We start from the raw sequence: 18,832 nt of genomic DNA on the forward strand, positions 1-18,832 counted from the left end.
GCCCTTTTCTGAACTTTTTCCAATTCTACAATATCCTTTTTGAGGTGAGGTAGCCAAAAATGTACACAGAATTCCAGATGCAGCCAAGCCACAGATTTGTATAATACCATTGTGATATATACTGACCCAGGTAATTATAAACTTCAGCAACGTTAGTAGCCGGTACACACTTATACAATTGTGCTAAACATATAAAACAGGAAAGGGAGTCACACAAATGACTTCCACCCAATTTCAGTTGTTCTGTGTGTGTTCACTGTGAGTTCCAATCTGTTAATGTGTTTTCCTTTTGCACGTTATAGGCTTATATCCTGGTTAAATATTGCTTCAACTGCAGGACATCCATGGCACCACATGCAGCATGAACTGGGTCCCTGCAGCTAAACTTCCTAACAAATACTAGCATGTCACTTGTTTCCTCAGTAATTTACCATGCTGAATAACCATCCCTTCCTGAGCTGAATATTAAGTTAAAGCAAATGAAAGCCAGGCAACGCAGCAAAGATAACAATGTAATAGTTGCAATACCTGCCACTTTACAAAAATAAATATTCTTAATCAAGTGGAAACACCTGCTAAGACAATACGAACACCAAGGCACTTGATAACAAAATAAACGCAGTCCGATTTTGTCAGCGTGAACCTAAGGGTGCCTTTGCAGAGAGGAGCTGAAATCAGAAGCACAGATGAGTTGTGTTTCCAAGGCAATGTGCAGTGAGTTGAGCCTCTCCCTCTCTCCCTCTGTCCGTCTGCCTCTCGCTCTCCATGGCGTCTACACATTTGGGACATATGCAACGCCTTCATCACCCAGTCCCCCACAGCTTTGCCAGGCTGCTGCCCTCAGGGATGCAAGAGCAACAGCCTGCATGAATTATAATGATAGTAACAGTGCTCATGCCAAAGTCAAACCTGCCTAGCCTGGTTTACTACACGGCATGCAGTGAAGACCACTGCCTCTTGGTGCCTGCAAATCCAGTGCAGACATCTGTACAAGGGAAGCCCTTGCTCACCCAGCTATTTAGTCATAGTCAACGTTTGACTCTTAGGACAGGCTTGGTATGTGTGAAGATTGAATTTTTAAAATCCATCTCAGCGAGGCTTCTACAGAATCTACAAACTCCTATCTGAAACAATGTCAACTTCAGAAAACAGAGAAAAGCACACAGAATACAGGGACCTCTGCTTTTAGTATCTTTGCTCCTTCCTGGCATCCACACCTGAACAAATGTTCTATGTAAAGTTCATTGCATGGCTGTGCAGTGGTGCCCCGCAAGACGAATGCCTCGCAAGACGAAAAACACGCTAGACGAAAGGGTTTTCCGTTTTTTGAGTCGTTCCGCAAGACGAATTTCCCTATGGGCTTGCTTCGCAAGACGAAACGTCTTGCGAGTTCTTGCGAGTTTGTTTCCTTTTTCTTAAAGCCGCTAAGCCGTTAATAGCCGCTAAGCCGCTAAGCCGCTAATAGCCACTAAGCCGCTAATAGCCGCTAAGTCGCTAAGCCGCTAATAGCCGTGCTTCGCAAGACGGAAAAACCGCAAGATGAAGAGACTCGCGGAACGGATTAATTTCGTCTTGCGAGGCACCACTGTATCCCATGTTTTGAAACATTATTCATTACTGTCCTGTAATAAAAATCTAAGTGCGGACTGATTGTGCCTTCCAGTGGCTGTGATTCTTCAGCCAAAATACTTGACTGGTTTTATTTAACATGTTTGCAGAAGTGCTGGAGCAGGAAGAGCCATGGGCACCTATAGAAGCAGAGGGAGGAGTAAAGAGTAAGCAGATTTACATTTTCAGAGAGGCTGCCCAGTCACTGGACTCGTGGCTGGATGGCAAGTAAACCTGAGGGAAAGTATCTAGTATGCATATTAATTGGCACCACTCTATCCGAAGAGATGATCATGAGTCCAAAATGCATGCTCACTCTGAAAGTCTACAAATCCCAATCAGGAAAACCCAAACAACTGCCAAGCCTCTGTTTACTTAGAGCAGGCAGGGCCAAACTTGGCCCTCCAGATGTTTTGGGGCTACAACTCCCATCATCCCTAGCTAACAGGTCCAGTGGTCAGGGATGATGGGAATTGTAGTCCCAAAACATCTGGAGGGCCAAGTTTGGCCATGCCTGACTTAGAGCGAAGCTAATAACCAGTTAGAAAAGTGCTTTGAATACACACACACACACACACACACAGCGAGAGAGAGAGCGCGTCTCTGAAGCAATGCAAAGTACTAAATCCCAATGAACATATTTTAAAAGAGATTGCTTTGTGCCCAGTAATTTTTAATACCCTTGATCAACACTGGCTGCAGTATTCAGACCAATACTAGCTACAATACAACTGGCAACATATGCCAAGCATATTGGGAGCCAACTGACAATTTCCAGGTATGTTCCTCCCCCTATTGTGTGGGCAGGGTGGCCCCTCCCCCTACCTGGCCTGAACACCTTGGAAACACCTCCCCAGGCGGCATTGGGCAACTGGCTGAGGTAGGCGGAGACCTCTAGGTATCCCATCTGGGGAATGCGAAGCAAAGCCTGTGCTAATGGAGCCGCATAGGGTCCAGGGGGCTGCACGCGACCACACAAAGGGCGCCCCCCATTTAATGTGGGGAGCGGTCATTGTTTATTCAAAATGTCAAATAAAGAGACTTTGATGCAAGGGGAAAGTAAAGTTCAGGGTCGGCATTCTGGGAAACTTCCAAATCACAGGGTCAAGTTTGCATTTTCTTTTCAAGCATTGTTATATAGAGCTTTTCAGCCTGAAATGCGGTGGAAGGTATTCTCCTTTTTCTAGCGCTTGTCCATTGACAATAAGTTTACATTTCCTTTGCAGTGAAGGATAACACCAAATGGAATAAGATCTGACACTTTCTCCTTTCATCTAGATGGTGGCATTTCTGAGTCTTGCAGGCTCTGGGAGAGCTACAGAAACACACTGTACTTGATTCATCTGTGAGGATTTGATGGACATGGGCTGCAAATAACAGCAATTGAGGCACTGCAGACACAATGCAATGATGTAATTCCATTAGCATTTTGAAAGGAAAAGTCAGGTAATTCTATTAAAATATAATACAACGGTATACTGCCATTAACGTATATACAGAGGACGGAAACCATTAAGTGAATGTCATATATCAAAAACTGAAGGTCCAGAACAGTGTGTCCTCAATCACACCATGTCCACCTACCCTTTATAAATTATATCCCTCCTGTGCTGCACCATTAAGAGAAGCCACAATTTTATTTGTACCTAATCCCCATTTTGGGGTGGAGGGAAGAAGTCTGGTAATAAGACTATGAGCTCTGAAACGGAATGGGTAGTAAAGTCTATGCCAAAGGCAAATTTAAAGCATACTCACTGAAATAAAATGATTTAAGTAAGTTATGTCTAAGTTTTCAGTTCATGGTTTCAATGGGCCTACTCTTGAGTATGGCTTACCTGGATACACACCAATATATTTAGAATTACCCACAGATTTGGGGACAATAGGGGATTGAACCACCTCACCGGCAATTGCGGGTATGGAAGAACTTAGCCACAATGGGAATAGGGAGAGAGTTGGTCCTTTTTTACACAAATGTTTTCTGGCAAAGGTAGATAGTCACTTTCATCAAAAAGACCCTGCCCAGATCACCACCATCGTTCATGGATATTCAAGAAAAACATATTGACACTGTGATCCCACAAGACTCTAAATTAGTGCTTAATGGATAGTTTCATTTGGTTAAAATTAAATTCTTGCTGCCTCAATAGCCTACCCAGTAATCTTTATTTCACGGTTGGGTTGTTGCCTATTGTAGAAATATTAAAAGAAAGGATGAAAATATGTATTATATTCACCCGCATATTAAACTAGAGCTACCTTTGCTTTTTTCGCCTTTTTCCTTTCGACCTGTGGATTCCTCTTAAGCTCAGTGTTTCCTAATCAGTATCTGCCAGGAATCTGTTCATCTGTATTCCACTTGCTATCTCCAGAAGACTAAAGAAAAACCTCTAATGGACTTAGGAGGAAAGAACTTGGCTAAGCCAAGTATCTCTTGTTAACACGACAAGTGGAACAAGTAATTAATTATTATTATTTGAGCTTCAAAGCAGTTATATTGAGGGTCGCAGGTAGGGAACTGAACCAAAAGTCAAGTATTTTCTTTTGAACATTTGTGGAAGCTCATTGTTTAGGAAAATGCTGACATGTAGATGGTAAAACTGGACTTCAAAGAGTCCATTATTTAAAAGTGATACCGGTATATATAGTGCTTTTTTCTTTAAAAATGTTTAGGGGTACTCTCATTTTGACTCAAGAAAATCGCCATTTTATAATGCAAGTCAGGAAAAATAAATACAGTAAATAGACAAAAGTACAAAGATTCACAAAATGTTTAGGGGTATGTGTGCCCCTGTGTAACCCCCCCCCCCAGAAAAAAACAGTGTTTGTGTGTGTGTATAAAGATTATTGCTGACCTATATGCATTTATAAATCTCAGTCCCTCACATCATCACAGCCTCATCTCCTCTCCTCTATTTGGACAAGTTCAGATATATCATTTGGTTAATACTTTTTAATAAAAATGTAGCCCTTCAGAATTCTTTTAAAAAAAAACTTCTGAGAAGGAAGGAAGGAGGGAGAGCTGCTTGCAGCACCCCTGAACATCATTCAAGTCACCCCAAGTACTACGACACACTGGTTGAAAACCTAGGGTGCAGAGAGAGTTAGGAGTTAAACAACAGAGTTAGTAAGCTGCAGGCTGGAGAGAAAGGGGTCAGAGAGCAATATTAGAGAGCAATGGTTGGGGTTGCTTAAATCCAAGGATGCTGGGGCTATGGAATAAGGCTCTTGGAGTACGAAATGTACCTGTTCATCATAGGCTCAAGTTGTATATTTGTGTAAATAAAGACACCACAGCCTCCACTATACTAAAAGGACCACAGCCTCATTTCATAAAAGGAAACACAGAACCTAGGTAGGCATCTGGTACCCCTGGAATCTCTCACTGCCGTGTAAAACTATTATGTATTCCTCCATGTGAAGAACAAAAGCTAATCATCTCACATAAAGTATAAATTCTGGAAAGGACAATCTGATAGCTCCTGTATAGTAATAAAAACCCCCGCAAACCATCCTGTCAATCTTCCTGAGAACAGAACCATCTGAAAACAACACGTTCAGCTTGTTCAAACATAAAATGTTAACAAGTATGAATCCACACTTGAGGGATAGCAAAGAGCAATAATGAAAGTGAGATCTAATTGTGGCAGATCAATAAGGTTCCCCGAACAATTTACACTTTTCTTTTCTTGCTTTTTAATATCACTCTTAATTTATTTTCCTTCAGTGCTTTCTACAGCTCCTTTCTGAATAGGGAAGGAAAGATGCTGGTTCATTCTCACAGAGTAACAAAGGAGGATTAAAGATTAATTTTCACTTGTCAACTGTGTACAATCTAATTGGATTTAGAACTGAAGGGGCAGTTAAAATCCACATTAGCTAAGTGATTTCTTGAAATTCCATAGCCAGTACAGTCATGAAAGACTGGATTTAGGTATAAAGTGCATTAGACTTCAAATGTTATCTTTGGAAATCGTTAAGCCTCCATTTGTATAATTACTGTAGCCACATGCATACAACTTAAACGAGTGAAGCAAAGACCTCAATCCTCTAGTCTGCAGGCAGGGAAGGAAGTCAACTCATCATCTTGTACGCTAAATATGAAATATGATTCTAAAATATGCTATAGGAAGAAAACTTTCCAGCAAGACTTCTGTACCTGGAGCTGTGTTTTGAAGTGCCATTCCTAAACAGCCCTGTCTACTGTGATTTCCATATTCAAATTGTTAGAATGCAAAGCTGAGTACCATCACCCCACCCAAATTATCCTCCATAGTATGCAATTCAAATGAGAAACATACGCTTTTAAGATTTGCAGTTTACAAGCTCCTTTCCCACATCAGAGGTGGTTGTGGGGTGATCTGAAGACACCTGAAGGTGGCCCTGTTCACGGAAGTTTTTAATGGTTGATGTTTTATTGTGGTTTTGTTATATTTTGTTGGGAGCCGCCCAGAAACTTATTATCACTAGAATGTCCTTGTAGTTTTGATTGACAGGCAGCCACCATTTTCACTTGCCAAGAATGTATGTTGCAAGGGATCATTCTGAGGAAAAGAAAGAATTGACATCCTTCTCTTCTTGTCATCTTTCTGGAGGAATCTGATTGGCCATTGTCAGGAGACACAATAGATTCAATGAGAACCATCAATTTAAGAAGAATTTTATTGTTCTTATGATGATACTAATGAAATATTTGAAGTCACCTGCACTTGTTTGGGTTTTTGATATAAGTGTCTGCTTTATAGGGTTTGTGCCTATAGAGGTTTGTAAAGAAACCATCAGAGACTGAGGGTGAGGACATAGGATTTTGGGTGAAGGGGAACTCACTAGAATGTTCTCACAGCTCTGATATCCTGGCAGCTGCCATTTTCTTTTTAGCTGTCATATTTGAGCACTCCTCTCCATATCCAGCTGTAAAGAGATATTTACAGGCCTCTCTTCTGTGGTCTCCTAAGCATTTTAAAACCTAAGCTAAAAACCTTCCCCACAAAAGTTAAATGTAAATTATACAGGCATGAAGTCAAACATTATATTTGTCTCCAGCCTATTGACCACTAGCTTCACTGAATAAAGATGTAACTTTCTACTGTTGCGGAAATGTAAAGGATTCTTCAGCTCCACTTTTGAAAGGGAGAGAGTATGTCACTGTGGTCAGTTTACAGAGTCCTCATTGCTTTGATACCTATCATTGCAATACATTCCATTTGATACAACCAACACTGTGCATCAAAATACAGAAATGGCCAGATCAAGAAAATGTTTAAAATGCAGGCAAGAAACATTTAAATGTATCATGACAAAGGACACAATTGCTTTCGCTGTATTTTTAGCAGGCTCTGAATTTGGTCGTTTCTGTACTCTTGGTTTTCCCCCACCCCCAATACATAGGAATAATTCTTAACTGAGCAAGATCACTGAATCATCTTAGCACAGTCATTACACCCCTAATTTTAATACATAAACAAGACAATGTAGATCTATAGAGATGAGGAAGACACTACGTTTCAAAATAAAAATTATTGTGCCCATAATATACCCTGATATACGTATGAATAATAAAACCAAGGGATTGTCAAAGTGTATATTCCATAGATTTGTATGATAAAAACATCTAAAAAGAACACACCTCTCTAAGGCAAAATAATACTCTATCAAATAAAAACCAAGGGGAAGACAGTACATCTCCTTTTTAAAATTACACAATAAATCTGCAGTGCTTTATGATTTGGTATCAATGTGCTATTCATTCCATAGTAGACATAATTTCTGAATAGCAGGGGAACTGAATTAGAACAGTGGGGAGGGGGCCAAGAATTAATCGCCCGCCCTCTGTTTCAGGACCTCATGATTATTCCTCAGGAACAGTCATGTTTCTGGCCAGCTTTATGGTTCTGCACACCCAGGGACTACTTGCCTATGCAAAATGTTGATGGAATCATTCCACTGTAACAGAGAATCAGAGGAGAATGAAAAGCTGCCACAAATCATTGTAGGCATGGAAGGTAAAAAACACCAACACCTCACCAGACTGGAGACCTAAGTGATGTGAAGAGGACATGGAAGGGTCTAAGCATAGGGATGAGGAACCTCTCAGCTTCCAGATGTTATTGGACTACAATTCCCATCATCCCTAGCCATTGGACAGGCATACTGGGGCAAGATGGGAGTTGGAGCCATTAAATTCTCCACTCCTGGATTAGAATAATGTTGTAAGAATGTAGGCACAACTGAATGCTCTTAAAACAAGACTAGTTTTGTTGGACTCCATCTTGAAGAGCTAATCGTTAAACTATGCTGTGGGTTAATCCACCAACCAGAGTCCCCCCATATCCCTTTGTCCTCCTCACTGAAAACTGAAATGGTGCGCCTGCTATAAAAAGTAATTTGCCATCCAACTAATAAACAGAGGTCCCTGAAAACTGACACCAAATGACCGTCATGTATATACACACAAACAAAAAAACAAATCTTAGTGTTACTTACCACTGTGAAATTCATTACTTTCAGTATCCATATCGTCATTGCTAAGTTAACAATCATGGTAACCAATAGCAAGAGGACAAAGAAGTATAGGCACCTCTTTCGCCAACCATAAATTCCTACTGGATAAAGCTGAGTGTTTTCTGTTCTGGGCAGATTGTTTTGCTGTGTTGCCAGTATATACTGTTCTCGTGTCATCTATTAAAATAAAAAAATAAAAATATCATTAAGTATGTATCTGAATATTCAATCAAATATACCATTTAAATAGGACTTTGTCTAGAACAATTGTCGCAGGTTTCAACTAATGAACTCCCAAAGGAGTTCTCCCTCTTGTTGGATGGTGTGATTAATTAATTTTCAAGTTTTCACAATCAAATCAAATACAGTAGGAAAATAACACACCTGGTTCCCCCCCCTTTAACCATCAATGTTTACCCCCCTCCCCCGCTTTAGCCATATAATACAGGCATAAATTTTCAGAGAGTTAACACGCATAATGAGAATTAAAGAAGAAACCACTCAAAAGAGGATCAAAACTACAGACATATCTGGATTAATATTTCACACACACACACACACACACACACACACACACACACCCGAAGCACTTTACAAGTGTTCTGCCTTCCGGAAACACTTTCCATATGGAACTGTCTGCAAAATATCCCTTCCCCAGTCTTCAGATTTATCATTTCATCAAATGATGGTGATAATCTGCAGGGATCAGCTGAGAAGGGGGCCATGTCATGTGTCCTGTATGTGGCATCCAAAGCTACTTACTTTGACCACACCCACAACCTAGAGGGTTGATCAAGGGTGAATGCAGCTGTCAGGCCAAAAACTATATTAATGGACCTATCCAATGTATTTTAAGAGTTTCTTCAATAAGCACTTCTCTTAGAGTCCACATGCCAGGAGAACAAGTTTGCTTTTGTATAAGAAGTAGGGCCTTCTTGGTAGTTGTGCCCAACCTGTGGAATGCCCTCCCTTCAAATGTCGAAGAGATAAATAATGATACAACCTTCTGTAGACATCTGAAGGCAGCCCTGTATTAGGATACTTTTCATGTGTGATGTTCTGTTGTTGTTGTTGTGTTTTTATATATTATTTTGGAAGCTGCCAAGAGTGGCTGGGGCAACCCAGCCATATGGGTGGAGTATAATCATCATCAACACCATCCTACAATTTTTTATCACCATGGTAAACAATGCAATAGTGCAGGCATCCCCAAACTCGGCCCTCCAGCTGTTTTGGGACTACAACTCCCATCACCCCTAGCTAACAGGACCAGTGGTCAGGGATGATGGGAATTGTAGTCCCAAAACAGCTGGAGGGCCAAGTTTGGGGATGCCTGCAATAGTGCATTATGGCTGCAATCCTAGACACAGTTACTCAGGAGTAAGTCAATAGAGCAGAATGGGATTTGCTTCTGATTAGATATGCATAGGATTTTGTTGCAAGGGCATCATATTTGATTTACATTAATTTCCCCCCATTTGGCAAGCATTTTACAGTGTTGCACCGCTTCCCCGTTCTCACTAGGAGTATCTTTCTCCCTCCCATCATTGGTTGTAATTATACAATACAAATGTGTGTGTGTGTTGTATTACAAAGCTGAAAGGAGGGAAGCTAAATTAAAAAGACAAAATAAGATGAATAAATGAAATCTTGGATCCATTAAACTCAATAGGAATCTCAGTGCCTACTTCAGCTCAGACTTCGTTTTACCATATATAATGTTAATGAAAACTTCTGCGTTGCCTTCGAGTGCAAAATAAATGGTTTCCAAAACATCATTTTGCATGAAGAAGTGAAAAACAAGGGAAGAAGTATGTATGAATACGGATGAATTAAATACTCAAGTACTTGCTATACATTTGGCTGGTGTTCAAACACCGCGAAAAACCCGAGTCTGTGTAGATAATCAAGTCCACCTCAATGCACTCTTCTTCTCCCTCCTGCATTGCTCCCATGTGACGGATTACAATACCACCAACACTCCCTTTTCCCAAGAGCATAATAAGAGCCCTGCCAGATCAGACCAAATCCCCTTTTAACTAACATCCTGTGCTCACTGTGGCCAACCTGATGTGCTGCTGATAAGCTCAGCAGCGGGACCTGAATGCAACACAGTGTTCCCTCAGCCGCAGAAACATAAGGCACTGGCTCACACTGAGTCAGACCATTCGCTCCTCTGTCTGTTGCAGAGCTGGTTCTTTGCCTCACCTCACAGAAGACACGGCTATAAGCTTAAACAGGATCTTTTTCTTAACAACGTCAGTCATGGCTTGTTAAAGCAGAAGCAAGCAGGAAAGATGAAAGAGAAACCAAAACATGGGTGGTACCAGAGATGAGGCAAATGCTCCCCCAAACAAGCAGCTCATCCCCTTGTCCCCTCCATTGCTAGACTCCTGCCATTAACATATATTGCATACCCTCCAACATTTCTCTTATGAAAATAGGGATGTCCAATAATAATAATAATAATAATAATAATAATAATAATAATAATACCCCACCCATAGGATCCATGGGCAACATTGGGTCATCTCTCTAAGGTAGTCTATTTTAAAGTTTTTATGTGTTTATATGCCTATCGCACTTTTAAACTTAAAATCCATTGTTGTATATTGTTTTAAATGTTTGTTTTGCTATTGGGATTGTAGTTCCATTTGTGTTTCTCAAGCTGGTCTCTGACCGTAATAAATTTCATGTACCCCACCCATTTGACTTGGTTGCCCCAGCCACTCCAACATATAAAAACATAATAAAACATTAAACATTTTTTTAAAAAAAAAACCTTTCCTATACTGGGCTGCCTACAGGTGTCTTCTAAAGGCTGTATAGTTACTTATCTCCTTGGGTCAGGGGTCTCATAACTCCATTGCCTCCAATATTTCTCTGATGAAAATGGGGATGTCCTAAGGAATAGCAGGACATTACAGGATCAAAACAGAAGAAACCAGGATGGCTTCTGTAAATCCAGGACTGTCCCTGGAAAATAGGGACACTTGGAGGGTCTGATAGTGCTATTTTTTTCTTTCAGACATATTAACAGCTGGGAGGGGCGCAACTTGCTGGACTTTAGCTTCCATCTTTGCCAACTACCGCCTCCAGTTCTTGCAACTGATCGCAATGCCATTTCTTGCATAAAGGGGCTTCTTGTGAATAAAATGGTTGTGGGGATGCATCCTGGCCCCATCTCAGATGTCCAAGTTACATTTCTTCCAGAATCAGGCCAGAGACTTTCATTCCTCACTTAGCCTGGGATGCAAGGCCTTAGCTAGGCTCTCTAACATTTACATTGCTCAGAGCTGGCTCTAAATAAAGGTTAATAGTTGAAGCAACTGGGACCAGAAGCAAAGAAATGATGGACTCAGCTACTGGTCCTTTCACTCTCCTCCAGACTCAGGAGGGGGAAAGCAAATGACGCAGATTAAATCTCCAGGGGAAAATAGTTCACTGTTCTCAATTAAAACAATTCTAGTCTTCATTTCAAGCTAGTCTCAATATATGGTAATTTAGAAAGTTAATAACTGAGAATGTCAGGGCACATGTATTCACTAGATTGCTAATCTTCTGGTATTTAGCAAAAATTGCTTTAATGATTTCTGGATTAACTTTTACGGTATCCCTTCATTTCCACATCCTTTTATTCTAACAAAAATTTATGATCTGTTCAGTATGCACACCTGCATTTTTTCCTCGTACAAAATGGTTCAATATTAATGACCGGCAAAAATGAAATGAAAGACTTCTGTTGTTTTAGAGCCATTTTCCTCATTAACAAGACACGATACAATTAATGTTTTCGACCTTTCAGTGTAAGAAACGATGTCTCAAATTTAAGGAACAAACCAATAAGCATATGCTCTCTCTCTCCAAAGTGCTAACACATGCTGTTTATGTATCAAACATTTGCCGAATTTTCAAACATGTCCACCCAAACAGGAAATGTTATCCTTTCTGCAACAAGCAAGATGTATTCAATTACTGTATCAGCTAAAAGGCAATTGGGGCAGAGAAAGGAGCCATGGTGGGAATGGAATTTTCTTTTAGCAATGACGCTTGGAGCCACTGAAGCAGGTAAGGCAGAAGTAGAGGGACCAAAAGTAGGCGGAGCCAATGTCCAGGGGAGCCACCACCTGACTGGCTGCGAGTCATACACCTGCAAGTGGGGTCTGGCTTGAGGAAAGGTTGAGGGTGGTGGGGCAGTCAGTGCCCCATTCATCCCAATGGACCAGCTCCTGCTGCCTTTGAGAGATTGCCATGAAACAATTAGGAAAATGCTAGCTGCGATGAGGCTGACACACAAAGCCCTTTCTCAAGAGAATATACAGTGGTACCTCGGGTTACATACGCTTCAGGTTACATACGCTTCAAGTTACAAACTCCGCTAACCCAGAAATAGTGCTTCAGGTTAAGAACTTTGCTTCAGGATGAGAACAGAAATCGTGCTCCGGCGACGCAGCAGCAGCAGGAGGCCCCATTAGCTAAAGTGGTGCTTCAGGTTAAGAACAGTTTCAGGTTAAGTACGGGCCTCCGGAACGAATTAAGTACTTAACCCGAGGTACCACTGTAAAGGAAAGGCAGAGTGAATACTGCATTACTTCAGGGGAAATTGCTTTGCAATAATATTCATATTATGCAACTGCACACAAACCGGAAATGTTCAATTAAACAATGGCAGATTTTCATGAGAGAGAGAGAGAGAGAGAGAGAGAGAGAGAGAGAGAGAGAGAGAGAGATTGTTGCAGATACATTTGGATGGCCACAGGCAGTGATTGGGTAATTCGAGTCTCTGGGGATATTTCGTTGTTGCCAATTTGGAGAAGGGGTCAAATGTTTTAAATACTGGACACGCAGCTTTGGGCATCCTCTTAGGCTGTGTGCACCAGATCACCCGCCCACCCTCCCTGAATTGGGGGGGGGGGTTCTTTGCTTGACCTTGCTATGCCTGTCATGGGGTCGCCTGCTTTGGGGGCAGGGGCCTGGTAGGAATTTTGTCCATTTGGCTGATTGGCTGGTTCCATTTGGTTTTTGTCTACTGCGTAGCAAATCGTCCCAACTTGTAAGGTTGGTGGTTAGGCATTGGTTAAAATTGGTTGGTGGAGGGGTAAGTGCCTACCCCCTCCAATGGTGGTGCTGCAAGGGAATTCCGTTAAAGGAATCCAGGGGCTTGCCATCCTTTTGTCCAAGTCCCTGGCATCGGGCTTGGGTCCTGCAAGCCCCCAGGAGCATGCGGGTGAGAAGTGAGGGTCTGATGCCCAATATTTATCCCCAATATTGTTTTCCCTGACTGGCTTCTGCTGGAATCTGGAAGTCAGTTCTGTCCCTGGGGCAAGGACAGATAGTCATAACCAATGCCTAAGCAACCACTTACATGTGTGTATTTATAAATAAAGTTGTGACCAAAATCATGCCAAAAACCTTAAACAAAATTGATGTGTGAAGTGTGAGTTTATTTGGGGTGGCTTGGGGACCTCGACACGCAACTGTGGAGAACTAGATTTAAGATTGGAGAAATGAGAAACTTGAGGTACCAAAATTAATAGGTTTCTCTATCCTTGGCTGCCACGCATCCACTGACACTCCATCATTTCCCTCTGGTGCTATAATAATTTCTGCAGTGCTGTAAGTGACTTCTCAAACACAAAACAAAAAAAATTCCTTCCAGTAGCACCTTAAAGACCAACTTAGTTGGTCTTTAAGGCGCTACTGGAAGGATTTTTTTTTGTTTTGACTATGGCAGACCAACACGGCTACCTATCTGTAACTGTTCTCAAACACAAGTTGGACCAGCTGAATTTTTGCTATGGGGTGAACTTCCAGTTGGGAAGAGTTCAGAACTGTGAACTTCCTCCCCACTCCTTCAAAAAGGCTCACCCCTTTTTAAGTTGGGCCCAATCCCTTTTAGGTTTGGGTCCAGTCACTAGTCATCCCTTCCCTGCCAGTTAACTTACTTCTTAAGCAAAAGTTCTTGATTTTAGTAACTAACAGGTATAGCCACCACCTTGTAACGCTTGTGAAATACAGAAGAGAGCTTATGGCCTGGAACAAGAGGCTGCAAACAATAGTTATGAGCATGCCTAAAAGGGGATCATGGGGGTTTCTCTTAATTGCACTAAGAACTTATAAGGTCCTTTGAAGGGTCTACCACTAGTACATATCATTTGTAATTTCAAAATCCAGATTTCAAATTTGGGGGAGCTGAAGAACAACTTGGAACCTGAAAATCTGAAATGGAGCTTGAGCACAACTTTCATTTAATTTGAAATGTGCTCAGATTTGGTTGGTGGTTTGACAGTGCTAAGTACTGGTGCAGCTGCCTTTCAAGAAACCACATGGCATTCTGTGGTCTTATATAATAATAATAATAATAATAATAATAATAATAATAATAATAATAATAATAATAATTTATACCCCGCCCATCTGGCTGGGTTTCCCCAGCCACTCTGGGCTGCTTCCAACAGAACACTAAAATGCAACAACCTATTAAACATTAAAAGCTTCCCTAAACAGGGCTGCCTTCAGATGTCTTCTAAAAGTCTGGTAGTTGTTTATCTCTTTGACATCTGGTGGGAGGGCGTTCCACAGGGCAGGTGCCACTACCGAGAAGGCCCTCTGCCTGGTTCCCTGTAACTTGGCTTCTCGCAGCGAGGGAACCGCCAGAAGACCCTCAGCACTGGACCTCAGTGTCCAGGCAGAATGATGGGGGTGGAGACGCTCCTTCGGGTATACTGGACTGAGGCCATATGACATTCTATGGCTTCACATGATTTATATTTCCACAAAGCATCCGATAAAGACTTGCTGCCATTTGGGCTGTTTCTACCTATCTGTCTCAACTACCAGCTGTCAGCACCTGATGCAGGGGAAAGTTCTCCTGACCACTTGGCAGGATAACACAGATCCCTGGTTATTCAAGCACACGGTGGCAAGTGCTCATCGATACCCAGGCAGAGATAAGCCAATAAACATTCCCTTGTATCTTCCTTTCCTGGATAATTTATTCTCAACAAAAATATGATGTTGGGACGAGGACACGTGACTCAACCCCCATCCGTATATAGATCAGATTATTATTTTGTGCTTGCGTGGAGACTCTGAGCCATGTGAGCCATGAAACTCGTCACAATAGCTTGGGGAGAAGCCTTTTAAAATAGACACTCTAAGCTAAAAGTGTGCGCATCAGCATTTAGAGTGAATAAGAAAAGAGAAAGGGAAAGGGGGGGGGATCCACAATCTGCTGCTAACCAGCCACAGAAGCTAGGGAGAACTCTTTCAAAACCTTAGACAGGTAATTTACCAGAACCAGCTGGCTTCCTTTACTCCCCCTGACAGTAACATGCCCTCTAGCTATGCAGTCCATGCTGTGGCCACCTCTCTTCTCTCTTCAACATGCCAGCAAGTCACTCACCCTGCTTCTGGCTTGTGCAGCATGGGGCGTTAATTAAACTTACAGATGAAGCATTATTTCACATTTCCTTCGTGCTGTTTGGCTGGCTGGCATCCTACCATATGTAGGGTAATATGTATCACACAGTGTAGCTGATGGCGCATAACAGCACCGGAGTCATCATTTCTCCGGCTGCAAACTCATAAATACATACATTATGCATTTAAAAAATGGCACCGTATTTCAGGCGTGATAGATAAAAATTGGACTTTTACAATTTAACTATATATAATGGCCAGTTATTCTTCCCGCTATGGATTGATTTGTAAAAGAAAGACTCCACGAGTCAGACAAATAGATTTACCATGGAAGCTCTTTTCAACGGCAAGCGGCTTAAATATACCTAGTCTTGTCATTTTTATTTTTTTATTTTTAAGAAACAGATAACACTGCTCAAACTGATTTATTCCGACTTATCTCCTACAGCTAGGCCTTATTTCCTACAGCTAAGCTCTACAACTTTTTAAAAAGAGTAAATATAATTCTGTGTTTATAACCTATATCACTTTTCCTTCGCAGGGTATCTATTGGATATTTAGGAGCTGGGCTATTGTTTAGGGGGGTCTTGTTGGGACAGGCTGTTGATGTTATTGATATTTGTTGTATCTTCATTTTAGATCTTGTGATTTATGTGGAAATTGTTCCATTTGGCTGTGTATTTTTGATGTTTATTTTTTATTACTACTTTTCTTACATTGCAATTATGCATCTTTTTTCATGTCATAAGCCACCTTGAGCATGGTTTGAACTATGGAAAGGCAGAATACAAATATAATTATGTATGTATGTATGAATTGTGCATGTAATGAGCACTAAATTACCTGGTTGGATTTGTTGTTGGACATACCAAAGCTTTTGCCCCAAAAGTCTATCCCAAATCTAGCTTTGGTCTATCCCAAACCCAACTAAAAACCAAATTAATAACATTATCTTGAGGAGTTCTGATCCATCATGGAATGTTCCCTCTTGAATCCCCCAACCATTCCCTCTCACACTTACATGAGCCTCCAAGGCCCATCAACCTCCAAACCCTTTCCCTCCCAATGGCAATGTGAGGAAAGAAGGAAGCCATTATCCCTCCCTCACCTCAGTAGCACTATGAAGCAAACCGAGATCAGTAGATGGAGCCCTCTCCATAGTAACCACAGCCTTCAGTGTTTTATCTTTTATCTACCTGGAGGAAGTATAACACCAACACTTAACAGCCCTTCCCTCAACAAGACATAGGCAGGATACTCCATCTTTTTGTCACATGAATCAAATATATTTGTTCATACAGTCATTTCCTGACAATGTTGCCTTCACACAGAGCCACCAGAATGGGATGTATATGATATGCTGTGAAGGGCTACAGGAAAAGTTTATCAGGGACTGCAGGGAAGAGTGGCCTGAGAAAGAGCCCAAAGTGGCTGAAATTTGCACCGTTGAAGGATTGTCTAAGTTTTCTCTCTCTGTACACCATGCCACTCCATATCTGCAGGCTACATGAAGTTACGCCTGGAACCAAAAGTCCTTCTACCACTAAGAATTATGTAACCCACCAGTCCATGTAATCTACCTTAATTGACTTGCATGTACAAATTAAGAATTTTGTTCTTTCAGAGAAATATGGCGCTCCAAACACGGTGGAGCCATTAGGGAGATGTTTCTTAATAAGCATAGGAGGTTTCTTACCACCCATTCTTCTGCAAACCCATGTTCAAAACCTAAAGACAGGAGATTTCACTCAACTCAGGAGCCACAGTCATTCCTTCCACCCTTTATGCATACAGTGGTCATGCTCATCCAGCCTACCTACTTTCACACCACTCAGACAGAGTTATTTGCTTTTCACACCAAGGCCACACAGGTATTTACTGCTAGATTGGATTGGCATATGTTGCCCTTCTCAGTGAGACTGCTCACGACTCAAAGACAATGGCTGCCCAGAAGCTTTCTGTTCAAGATGAAGGTAGTCTTCCCTTATCATTTATGGCCTCGTTGCTCTGCTAAGGCATAGCTTTACACTTAAGAGTTCACCATGGGAGTTTCTCTGTAGGCATCAATACTCAAATCCTTCCTTCTTTTCAAACCATGTTCCAGGGAATCCAAGAAAGATTTTGAGGGCTTCTTCAATAATGACCTAGCTTCCTTAAAACAAATCTTCCCTTGAAGTCCTGGATGTGTCCTAGGCACACTCAATGTTCACATGGATTAGTAGTGACACATTAAGGTCTTGATTCCTGCCCTTATGTGAATGGATTTCTTTACCTAGAATACGTTACAGAAGCCTCACCAATGCATATCTGGTTCTTCAGTAGACAGGTCATTGTGGAAACGTGGGTAGTGTTCGCTGAACATTAGGAATGATTGGAAAGTCTACATGAAAAAGACTAGAAAGTCTATTTCTTTTCAGATTATCTGTTTATCGAGCATTGCCATTTGTTTGCAGTAAGGTTAGACAAACTGATTTGGTTGGCTGTCTATTGAGATTTCATTCTGACTTATTGCCTTATTCTTTCTGACATCTCCCACACTTTACAATAGATTTCCCCATCGCTTTTCTTGTCACAAAACGTCCAATCTTTTCAGGAAGTGAGTTGGCAAGAGCTCCAAACCAGCTTTAATTGTGCAACCGTAATTTGCCAGGATGTGACTGAATGCCACATGACCATGGAAGCGACCACCGAAAGCTTGGGCCAAAACGTCTGTCTGGGGGGGGGGATCTATAGAATAAAGTCAAATTATTTGTTTTAAAAATTACTAAATTCAGAGGAACCTAATTGCTTCATACCCTCTCCTCTCTAGGAGGGGGGAGGGGAAAAACACTTTCCCTTGACATTGGAGTCTGTGGGGCTTATGTCTGCATGTGTCTTCTGATACTGCAATTTGCTTGCCTGTACACTGTCAATGAGAATTCCACTTTCCTGCTAAGTCAATACAATTAGATTACTACGGAGACTTCATTACAGCCACAAGCAGGACAGCCGCTGAGGTATACAATTTTCACCCTATGATCCCAGAACTACTAAACAGTTATTGGAACAATTGTCTATAAAAGGACAATAAATGCCTCTATCTTAAATATTGTTTTCCAATGCCATTTTCCCACTGAAAGGGAAAGGGAGTTAAATGGGGGGAACGATTGTAAGTTAGATACTGCTATTAGCATTACCGCTTAGTGAGAACATTTGCTGGTGCTCTGTATTTAACATATTTAATTATAATGCATGTCATGCAATCACATTCGCGGCATGCACTCAGGAAGAATAATCCTATGATGAACAGTTTCCATATTTT

General features: G+C 41.4%; 1 protein-coding gene across 1 annotated transcript in view; it reads right to left on the minus strand.

Moving 5' to 3' along the window:
• SGCZ (sarcoglycan zeta) overlaps positions 1–18,832 on the minus strand; it is a 587,076-nt gene that overhangs the window by 228,973 nt on the left and 339,271 nt on the right. The window contains exon 2 of the mRNA XM_028743817.2: positions 8,092–8,286. Coding sequence (XP_028599650.1) covers positions 8,092–8,286 — 195 coding nt within the window. The remainder of the gene's footprint in view (positions 1–8,091; positions 8,287–18,832) is intronic.

The sequence above is a fragment of the Podarcis muralis genome, chromosome 9 (assembly GCF_964188315.1).
Source record: "Podarcis muralis chromosome 9, rPodMur119.hap1.1, whole genome shotgun sequence".
NCBI classification, from domain to species: domain Eukaryota; kingdom Metazoa; phylum Chordata; class Lepidosauria; order Squamata; family Lacertidae; genus Podarcis; species Podarcis muralis.